The following is a 12,379-nucleotide window of genomic DNA, read 5'->3' on the forward strand; positions in this document are numbered from 1 at the left end:
CCACGATGTCTGGAGTCTGTGTATTGGAAACTCAGCATGTACCAATTTGCACCGAAGTGTGAATGGTCACTTTCCCTGTAAACCTGTTTTTCTTGCATATACTTGGGCTTCAAAAGATTAGCTCTAGACCGAGCGACTACTGTTCACAGGGGGTCTGTAACTTTATTACACATCTTGGGAAGGAAATCCATATATGGGCATTCAGACTTGAGAGTGTCATTCTAAGATTATTTTGATAGCAATTCCTTTGTTCTCTCCTGTGTGACCAAGAAAAAGGGTGTTGGTCTGTTGTCAGGGGAGATATTAGCTAACATGAAATATTAAATTGTGATATATTTGTAGTTTATTTAATGCTACTTCACAGGTACCCTGACAGACCTCTCAGTTTCTATCCCAAATAACAATTACTAAACACACAAAGGGGCTTTTTCAGGATCTTTTCCATTGAAAATTCGCCACTGTGGGCTTTAATGCATGGATCCATTTTGTACTGTGATCATTTATAAAAACACGTGGACCAAGGGATCATTTCCATTGTGCCACAATTAGGTTTTCATGAGGTTGTAAAATGAAAAAACTACTGTCCTCTAGTTTTCCAGAATTACATGGCCCCTAGAAGCCAAAAAGGTTTCCATTGAATGTGCAAACACTGTCGGAAGCTGTCGATAAGGTCTCAAACATTACGGAATGCTTAACTAGGTGAAAAAGAGGAAAAATAAGCTTTTTGAGGCCTCTTTTTCTATTGATGTTTAAAGGTTTCAAACAATACAAGTTTTTCACTTTATAAATGTATTGTTATTTGTAATACTTATTGTTGGCCCAGGTATAGGGCTAGTTGGAGTTATGTCCTCTTTAAATATCAATATGTATTTTACATATAAAAATATAATCAAGTGCATATCTCCATAATTCCATCTAGGCCTAGGCCTAGTGCAGCAATAAATATAACATGGATAAATAAATAAAAAATGTAATAGAACAAAGAAAAAAAGATTTTTCATTAAACATTTTTAATTTCATTTAATTTGTTAATTAATTTAATGTATCTTTGCTTCTCTCTAGAGGTGATCACAGATAAGGAGTGTAGACGTTAAACGTAAATGTTCTAGTGTACGGTTGGGTTACCAAACCAACGATCTTGTTATGCCGCGATTTTCCGAGAAATCTGACGTCGGGTGGAAGTGGAATTTTAACTAACACCTACACGAAAAGAGCAACTGCACACAATGCGCAAAACATTTCAATGGAAACCTGGTACTAAAATGGAGCCGTAAACTACTTTTAGCTGTCGGCCGCTGGCTCAATGGAAATGAGCTCCAATTTGGCCAGAAAACAAAAAATGTTTTGGGAGCAAATCACTGATAGACTGTGAGCAGCCAAAATCATTTAAAAAATAAATAAATAAATTTACATAATATTCTCAGGCTAATCTCTGCTTTGAATATATCATTTTGTGTAGCATATATTTAGTATGTATTTAGGCAATTATATTACAAAAAAAGTATTTTTTGTGCATCCTCTCTGTGATTTTATTTGTAGTGATTTGAACATCTCAGTATGATTAAGTACCACACTGGGATCAAGCAAATAGCATAACTTATTATATCTTGAAACACAGACTATGCTTTCTAATCCAGAAGTGGAAAATACAGTTAATTTGGAAGCCGCAGAAATGTTGAAGACAAATCCATCCATGTATAGACAGATGGTCCTGGACTGTGTGAAAATCAGCAGACAGATTGAGTGTAAGTAACGCTACCATTATTATTGCATTATTATTATTTTTGTTAATAATATTATACACATTTTGGAGAATACATGTGACATACTGCGTAGGCTAAGTTATAAAATAATCGTATGGGTGGAAGGATATGCATTGTTATTAAAATCTGTAGAAACAATAATTCCTTTTTTTCATATGAAACGGTTTATTTTACGTTGGTGTCGTGGCCACAGTGTCACAGGAAAAGTTCCTATTTGTACAAAGATCTGGCCATCCATGACGCCAAACTTTAACAAAAATGTCTGCTGTCTGTCACCCATCTCAGTGAGACTAATAAAGGATTACCTCTCCTCCTGGGTACTTGCTCATTGTGTGTGACATCATTATATGCAGCTTGCTAATGTCAAATGTCACAAAGTAACTGTGTCATTCACCACTTTCAGAGAGTAGTTAAAGCTTTTAAATGTATCGTTTCTACGCACACAGGAACCAGGAGATTCTTAACAAGCAAATTATTACTATAATGCCGAAAAGATAGGATAGTGACTTTTGTTTCTTTGAATGTTGCAGACATAATCTTTCAGAAAGAATCTCAAAGCTGGCATCTTGCATACAAAGGTATTGCAAAGTGTAAAAGTCACCTTCTGCTTTATGTTTTTATAAAAAATAATTAGAGTTGTGCATGGAAAAAAATAGTTTTGTACTGAAGATTCATTTCTGATTTCTCCCAATACTCAGTTCGGCCGAATTTCATTCATCTCGGCTTTCCTTTTCGTGGAATCTTTGATTTAGATTTGTTACCAGCATTCGCCTAGATTACAAGTTGTGCGTTAGTGTTTTAACTCTAAAAAATGGTAATTTCAGCGTTAAAACAGCACTGCAGTCATTACAAGTCTTGTTGGTATAGCTGTACCGCAAACCTTTTAGCCTGTAACGCAACGTCAGTCCCGCACTCGTAAAAATTAAATTTTTTCACAGGACTTCCATAGCGCTGCCATTAGGAGTTTTGCGGTGAGGCTAAAAAGCTTGCGTTGCAGTCTATACTGACAAGATCCGTTTCGCAATCTGAAAGCAGTAGTTATGAGTTTTACGCTACAAAACTGTTACATAAATCTCATAACTAAAGTGTTACAAAGTACGTACACTAAACACCCATAAACTACCTAATAACCCCTAAACCGAGGTCCTTCCGCATTGCAAATACTATATTAAAGTTGTTAACCCCTATTCCGCCACTCCCGACATCGTTGCCACTATACTAAAGTTATTAACCCCTAAACCGCCGCCCTCCCGCATCACAAACACTATTTAAATATAATTAACCCCTAATCTGCCATCCGCCCACATCAATCCCACTATACTAAAGTTATTAAGCCCTACACCGCCGTCACTATAATAAACCTAATAACCCCTAAACTGAAAGCCCCAAACAACAAAATATACTAAATTAAACTAGTAACCCCTAAACCTAACGCCGCCTAACTTTATATTAAAATTAAATTAAAACTTACCTGTTAAATTAAAAAAACTAAGTTTAAACTAAAATTAAGCTACCAATTGAAGAAAACACTACTATAAAAATTACAATCGGCCAGATTACGATACACCGCCGCTACCTACATTATACTTATTAACCCCTAATCTGCTGCCCCCAACATCGCCGCCACTTACATTATATTTATTAACCCCTAATCTGCCGCCCCCAATGTCGCCGCAACCTAACTACACTTAGTAACCGCCTAATATGCCGCCCCCAACGTCGCTGCCACTATATTAAATGTATTAACCCCTAAACCTAAGTCTAACCCTAACCCCCCCTAACTTAAATATAATTTAAATAGATCTAAATAAAATTACTATCATTAACTACATTATTCCTATTTAAAACTAAATACTTACCTATAAAATAAACCCTAAGCTAGCTACAATATAACTAATAGTTACATTGTAGCTAGCTTAGGGTTTATTTTTATTTTACAGGCAAGTTTGTATTTATTTTAACTAGGTAGAATAGTTATTAAATAGTTATTAACTATTTAATAAACTACCTAGCTAAAATAAATACAAATTGACCTGTAAAATAAATCCTAACCTAAGTTACAATAACACCTAACACTATACTACTATTAAATAAATTAACTAAATTAAATACAATTAAATAAATTAAATTAAATTAGCTAAATTACAAAAAAAACAAACACTAAATTACAGAAAATAAAAAACAAATTACAGATCTTTAAACTAATTACACCTAATTTAATAGCCATATCAAAATAAAAAAGCCCCCCAAAATAAAAAAAAACCCTAGCGTAAACTAAACTATCAATAGCCCTTAAAAGGGCCTTTTGAAGGGCATTGCCCTAAAGAAATCAGCTCATTTCCCTGTAAAAAAACATACAGACTCCCAACAGTAAAACCCACCACCCAACCAACCCCCCAAAATAAAAAACCTAACTCTAAAAAAAACCTAAGATACCCATTGCCCTGAAAAGGGCATTTATATGGGCATTGCCCTTAAAAGGGCATTTAACTAATTTGCATTGCACTTAAAAGGGCATTTAGCTCTTTCAAAATAGCACAAACCCTAATCTAAAAAAAAAAACTAACCTCCGATGATCCACTTACAGTTTCTGAAGTCCGGATATCCAGGCGGCGAGAAGTCTTCATCCAAGCGGCGAGGCCTTCATCCATCCAGGCGGCATCTTCTATCTTCATCCCGGCGGCGCAGAGCGGATCCATCCTCCATTTTTTTGAGTGCGGGATTGACGTTGCGTTACAGGCTAAAATGCTTGCGATATAGCTATGACACGACTCGTAATGGCTGCGTTACGGTTTTCACGCTGAAATGACCATTTATTCAGCGTTAAAACCGTAACGCAAAACTCGTAATCTAGGTGTTTATTAATAATGTATTACAAAGTAGTAACAGTAATGACTGAAAGTGTTTTATAGGTGTGGTACCAAGCTTGTATAACCTCAAAGGTTTTCTTAACCTCTCTAAAAGATGTATAAATATTCGGTTCTTTTCCCGCTAGTTGTTATTTTACTAGAAAATCCTTTGCAGTTGTTTTTGTGTCACTAAAGTCCCGAAAGGGCTAACAACATATTACTTTTTCTGCAAGTTTTGTACCGTGAGCTCATGGGGAGAATTTCTCTGGCACCAATGGATTTGCAAATGGATTTCACACAAAGCTAGCGAAGAGCAGAAGTAAATCTACTTTCCGCTCCAAGATTATGGTTAAGCAGACAACCTTCCTCTAAAAATATACAGCCTGGCGCTACATTCTGTGCTGATTATTTTGCTTTCAAGTTATGTTCCCAAAAAGATTTAGCAAATAGCTTTAGAGTGTTCTTATCAAGCAATGTGTTGGAACGAGTCTCAGGTGCTGCTAAGCACTAACCTCTGGGCCAAATTTCATTAACCCATCTCATGCCAGAGAAGTGGTAAATACACATTAAATCGACATTTAACTGCTGGGTGCAACTACATGATTGCTATTCACACTGCTCTTTGTTTTCCTCTTGTGTCTGCATCTTCATATTACAGTCGGCATTTAACATTGCTCAAGCAGGTCTGGTGAATTGCTTGTGCAATGCTGTCCCCTGCAGATTCGCAGGCGCTAGCAGGGGGTGTCAATCAACCCGATCGGGTGGATTGCAGACTGCAGCCTCAGAGGAGGCGTATGAGTTAAGAGGCTGCGGTCTCAAGACCTGAAGGCTTGCGCGGAAACAGGGCGATTAGGGGCCATTCGGCCGTTGTTAAATCGCCCCTAAGTAGTTGTACACGTGTGACAAAAGTAGTGCACATTCACAGGTCAATGACATTCCTGTCTTCTTGACAAGCTATATTGCGTACTTCTGTATGTTTTCACAGTGGCTGCATTTCTCTATATTATTAAATTATATATTTCTTATGCAACATTTTAAGGGACATGAATAAAAAAAAATTATTTCATGATTTAGACCAGGCATGCAATTTTACACAACTTTCCAATTTACTTATATTATCTAATTTTCTTCATTCTTTTGATACCGTTTACTGAAAAGCATTTCTAAATAGGCTCAGTAGCTGCTGATTGGTGGCTGCTCATAGATGGTCTTGTGTGATTGGCTCACCCATGTGTATTGCTATTTCTTCTAAAGAATGAAGCAAATTAGATAATAGAAGTAAATTGGAAAGTTGTTTAAAATTGTATTCTCTATCTGAATCATGAAAGAAAAATTTTGGGTTTCACGTCCCTTTAAATTGTGTAAAAACAAAGAGAAAATGTAAAGCTTCAGGATTCTATTGTGCAAGTTAACCCAAAGTGCAAGGTACAGCTGTCAGTAAGCCACTGATCTGTGAAAGTGCCCTGCTTGTATTACAGGATACAACAATACGCATCTAAAAAGATGGCAGCGCCCAGTATAAAATACAGAGCTTTAACTGGTTTCTGTAATGCGTTAAAATAAGAGAACAGCTTGGTGAGTATTAACCATGTACTGTGCGGTTGTACACAGCAGTTTAAAGACCATTTTTAACCTAGTTATAGTACAGCAAATACATTTTTGTTATACAGCAGGGACAGACTACTTGAAAATGTCTATTGTTTAAAAAGATAGATAATCCCTTTATTATCCATTGCCCAGTTTTCATAACCAACACCGTTATATTAATATACTTTTTACCTCTGTGATTACCTTGTATCTAACCCTCTGCAGACTGCTCCTTATCTCAGTTATATTAATATACTTTTAACCTCTGTGATTACCCTGTATCTAAGCCTCTGCAGACTGCTCCTTATCTCAGTTATATTAATATACTTTTTACCTCTGTGATTACCCTGTATCTAAGCCTCTGCAGACTGCTCCTTATCTCAGTTATATTAATATACTTTTACCTCTGTGATTACCTTGTATCTAAGCCTCTGCAGACTGCCCTTTATCTCAGTTATATTAATATACTTTTTACCTCTGTGATTACCTTGTATCTAAGCCTCTGCAGACTGCCCCTTATCTCAGTTATATTAATACACTTTTTACCTCTGTGATTACCTTGTATCTAACCCTCTGCAGACTGCCCCTTTATTTCAGTTATATTAATATACTTTTTACCTCTGTGATTACCTTGTATCTAAGCCTCTGCAGACTGCCCTTTATCTCAGTTATATTAATATACTTTTTACCTCTGTGATTACCTTGTATCTAAGCCTCTGCAGACTGCTCCTTATCTCAGTTATATTAATATACTTTTAACCTCTGTGATTACCCTGTATCTAGGCCTCTGCAGACTGCCCCTTATCTTAGTTATATTATTATACTTTTTACCTCTGTGATTACCTTGTATCTAAGCCTCTGCAGACTGCTCCTTATCTCAGTTATATTAATATACTTTTTACTTCTGTGATTACCTTGTATCTAAGCCTCTGCAGACTGCCCCTTATCTCCGTTATATTAATATACTTTTTACCTCTGTGATTATCTTGCATCTAAGCCTCTGCAGACTGCCCCTTATCTCAGTTATATTAATATACTTTTTACCTCTGTGATTATCTTGTATCTAAGCCTCTGCAGACTGCTCCTAATCTCAGTTATATTAATATACTTTTTACCTCTGTGATTATCTTGCATCTAAGCCTCTGCAGACTGCCCCTTATCTCAGTTATATTAATATACTTTTTACCTCTGTGATAACCTTGTATCTAACCCTCTGCAGACTGCCCCTTATCTCAGTTATATTAATATATGTTTTACCTCTGTGATTACCTTGTATCTAAGCCTCTTCTGACAGCCCCCTTATTTCAGTTATAATAATATACTTTTTACCTCTGTGATTACCTTGTATCTAAGCCTCTGCTGACTGCCCCCTTATCTCAGTTATATTAATATACTTTTTACCTCTGTAATTACCCTGTATCTAAGCCTCTGCAGACTGCCCCTTATCTCAGTTATATTAATATACTTTTTACCTCTGTAATTACCTTGTATCTAAGCCTCTGCGGACTGCTCCTTATCTCAGTTATAATTATATACTTTTTACCTCTGTGATTACCTTGTATCTAAGCCTCTGCAGACTGCTCCTTATCTCAGTTATATTAATACACTTTTTACCTCTGTGATTACCCTGTATCAAACCCTCTGCAGACTGCCCTTATCTCAGTTATATTAATATACTTTTACCTCTGTGATTACCTTGTATCTAAGCCTCTACAGACTGCCCCTTATCTCAGTTATATTAATATACTTTTTACCTCTGTAATTACCTTGTATCTAAGCCTCTGCAAACTGCCCCTTATCTCAGTTATATTAATACACTTTTTACCTCTGTGATTACCTTGTATCTAAGCCTCTGCAGACTGCCCCTTATCTCAGTTATATTAATACACTTTTTACCTCTGTGATTTCCCTGTATCTAAGTATCGGCAAACTCCTCCTTATCTCAGTTATATTAATATACTTTTTACCTCTGTGATTACCTTGTATCTAAGCCTCTGCAAACTGCTCCTTATCTCAGTTATATTAATACACTTTTTACCTCTGTGATTACCCTGTATCTAAGTCTCTGCAAACTGCTCCTTATCTCAGTTATATTAATACCCTTTTTACCTCTGATTACCCTGTATCTAAGTCTCTGCAGACTGCCCCTTATCTCAGTTATATTAATATACTATTTACCTCTGTGATTACCTTGTATCTAAGCTCCTGCAGACTGCCCCTTATCTCAGTTATATTAATACACTTTTTACCTCTGTGATTACCTTGTATCTAAGCCTCTGCAGACTGCCCCTTATGTCAGTTATATTAATACACCTTTTACCTCTGTGATTACCCTGTATCTAAGGATCTGCAAACTGCTCCTTATCTCAGTTATATTAATATACTTTTTACCTCTGTGATTACATTGTATCTAAGCCTCTGCAAACTGCTCCTTGTCTCAGTTATATTAATATACCTTTTTACCTCTGTGATTACCCTGTATCTAAGTCTCTGCAGACTGCCCCTTATCTCAGTTATATTAATATACTATTTACCTCTGTGGTTACCTTGTATCTAAGCCTCTGCAGACTGCCCCTTATCTCAGTTATATTAATATACTTTTTACCTCTGTGATTACCTTGTATCTAAGCCTCTGCAGACTGCTCATTATCTCAGTTATATTAATATACTTTTTACCTCTGTGATTAGCTTGTATCTAAGCCTCTGCAGACTGCTCCTTATCTCAGTTATATTAATATACTATTTACCTCTGTGATTACCTTGTATCTAAGCCTCTGCAGACTGCTCCTTGTCTCAGGTATATTAATATACTTTTTACCTCTGTGATTACCCTGTATCTAAGCCTCTGCAGACTGCCCCTTATCTCAGTTATATTAATATACTTTTTACCTCTGTGAATACCTTGTATCTAAGCCTCTGCAGACTGCCCCTTATCTCAGTTATATTAATATATGTTTCACCTCTGTGATTACCTTTTATCTAAGCCTCTGCAGACTGCTCCTTATCTCAGTTATATTAATACACTTTTTACCTCTGTGATTACCCTGTATCTAACCCTCTGCAGACTGCTCCTTATCTCAATTATATTAATATACTTTTTACCTCTGTGATTACCCTGTATCTAAGTCTCTGCACACTGCTCCTTATCTCAGTTATATTAATACACGTTTTACCTATGTGATTACCCTGTATCTAAGTCTCTGCAGACTGCCCCTTATCTCAGTTATATTAATATACTATTTACCTCTGTGACTACCTTGTATCTAAGCCTCTGCAGACTGCCCCTTATTTCAGTTATATTAATACACTTTTTACCTCTGTGATTACCCTGTATCTAAGGATCTGCAAACTGCTCCTTATCTCAGTTATATTAATATACTTTTTACCTCTGTGATTACATTGTATCTAAGCCTCTGCAAACTGCTCCTTGTCTCAGTTATATTAATATACCTTTTTACCTCTGTGATTACCCTGTATCTAAGTCTCTGCAGACTGCCCCTTATCTCAGTTATATTAATATACTATTTACCTCTGTGGTTACCTTGTATCTAAGCCTCTGCAGACTGCCCCTTATCTCAGTTATATTAATATACTTTTTACCTCTGTGATTACCTTGTATCTAAGCCTCTGCAGACTGCTCATTATCTCAGTTATATTAATATACTTTTTACCTCTGTGATTAGCTTGTATCTAAGCCTCTGCAGACTGCTCCTTGTCTCAGGTATATTAATATACTTTTAACCTCTGTGATTACCTTGTATCTAAGCCTCTGCAGACTGCCCCTTATCTCAGTTATATTAATATACGTTTTACCTCTGTGAATACCTTGTATCTAAGCCTCTGCAGACTGCCCCTTATCTCAGTTATATTAATATATGTTTCACCTCTGTGATTACCTTTTATCTAAGCCTCTGCAGACTGCTCCTTATCTCAGTTATATTAATACACTTTTTACCTCTGTGATTACCCTGTATCTAACCCTCTGCAGACTGCTCCTTATCTCAATTATATTAATATACTTTTTACCTCTGTGATTACCTTGTATCTAAGCCTCTGCAGACTGCTCCTTATCTCAGTTATATTAATCCACTTTTTACCTCTGTGATTACCCTGTATCTAAGTCTCTGAACACTGCTCCTTATCTCAGTTATATTAATACACGTTTTACCAATGTGATTACCCTGTATCTAAGTCTCTGCAGACTGCCCCTTATCTCAGTTATATTAATATACTATTTACCTCTGTGACTACCTTGTATCTAAGCCTCTGCAGACTGCCCCTTATTTCAGTTATATTAATATACTTTTTACCTCTGTGATTACCCTGTATCTAAGCCTCTGCAGACTTCCCCTTATCTCAGTTATATTAATGTACTTTTTACCTCTGTGATTACCTTGTATCTAACCCTCTGCAGACTGCTCCTTATCTCAGTTATATTAATGTACTTTTTACTTCTGTGATTACCTTGTATCTAAGCCTCTGCAGACTGCCCCTTATCTCAGTTATATTAATATACTTTTTACCTCTGTAATTACCCTGTATCTAAGCCTCTGCAGACTGCCCCCTTATCTCAGTTATATTAATATAATTTTTACCTCTGTGATTACCTTGTATCTAAGCCTCTGCAGACTGCCCCCTTATCTCAGTTATATTAATATACTTTTTACCTCTGTGATTACCTTGTATCTAAGCCTCTGCAAACTTTTCCTTATCTCAGTTATATTAATATACTTTTTCCCCTGTGGTTGCCTCTTATCTAAGCCTCTGCAGACTGCTCCTTATCTCAGTTATATTAATACACGTTTTACCTCTGTGATTACCCTGTATCTAAGTCTCTGCAAACTGCCCCCTTATCTCAGTTATATTAATATACTTTTTACCTCTGTGATTACCTTGTATCTAAGCCTCTGCAGACTGCCCCTTATCTCAGTTATATTAATATACTTTTACCTCTGTGATTACCTTGTATCTAAGCCTCTGCAGACTGCCCCTTATCTCAGTTATATTAATATACTTTTTACCTCTGTGATTACCTTGTATCTAAGCCTCTGCAGACTGCTCCTTATCTCAGTTATATTAATATACTTTTTACCTCTGTGATTACCTTGTATCTAAGCCTCTGCAGAGTGCACTTTATCTCAGTTATATTAATATACTTTTTACCTCTGTGATTACCTTGTATCTAACCCTCTGCAGACTGCTCCTTATCTCAGTTATATTAATACACTTTTTACTTCTGTGATTACCTTGTATCTAACCCTCTGCAGACTGCTCCTTATCTCAGTTATATTAATATACTTTTTACCTCTGTGATTACCTTGCATCTAACCCTCTGCAGACTGCTCCTTATCTCAGTTATATTAATTTACTTTTTACCTCTGTGATTACCTTGTATCTAAGCCTCTGCAGACTGTCCCTTATCTCAGTTATATTAATATACTTTTTACCTCTGTGATTACCCTGTATCTAACCCTATGCAGACTGCTCCTTATCTCAGTTATATTAATATACTTTTTACCTCTGTGATTACCTTGTATCTAAGCCTCTGCAGACTGTCCCTTATCTCAGTTATATTAATATACTTTTTACCTCTGTGATTACCCTGTATCTAACCCTATGCAGAGTGCTCCTTATCACAGTTATATTAATATACTTTTTACCTCTGATTACCTTGTATCTAAGCCTCTGCAGACTGCTCCTTATCTCAATTATATTAATATACTTTTTACCTCTGTGATTACCTTGTATCTAAGCCTCTGCAGACTGCTCCTTATCTCAGTTATATTAATCCACTTTTTACCTCTGTGATTACCCTGTATCTAAGTCTCTGCACACTGCTCCTTATCTCAGTTATATTAATACACGTTTTACCTATGTGATTACCCTGTATCTAAGTCTCTGCAGACTGCCCCTTATCTCAGTTATATTAATATACTATTTACCTCTGTGACTACCTTGTATCTAAGCCTCTGCAGACTGCCCCTTATTTCAGTTATATTAATATACTTTTTACCTCTGTGATTACCCTGTATCTAAGCCTCTGCAGACTGCTCCTTATCTCAGCTATATTAATATACTTTTACCTCTGTGATTACCTTGTATCTAACCCTCTGCAGACTGCTCCTTATCTCAGTTATATTAATGTACTTGTTACCTCTGTGATTACCTTGTATCTAAGCC

At 36.2% G+C, this 12,379-nt stretch overlaps 1 protein-coding gene across 1 annotated transcript in view; it reads left to right on the forward strand.

The window, feature by feature from the left end:
• UBE2U (ubiquitin conjugating enzyme E2 U) overlaps positions 1-12,379 on the forward strand; it is a 169,010-nt gene that overhangs the window by 69,844 nt on the left and 86,787 nt on the right. Inside the window, exon 6 of the mRNA XM_053693081.1 lies at positions 1,619-1,745. Within this exon, the coding sequence (XP_053549056.1) occupies positions 1,619-1,745 (127 nt within the window). The remainder of the gene's footprint in view (positions 1-1,618; positions 1,746-12,379) is intronic.

Source organism: Bombina bombina, chromosome 10 (genome assembly GCF_027579735.1).
Source record: "Bombina bombina isolate aBomBom1 chromosome 10, aBomBom1.pri, whole genome shotgun sequence".
Lineage (NCBI taxonomy): Eukaryota > Metazoa > Chordata > Amphibia > Anura > Bombinatoridae > Bombina > Bombina bombina.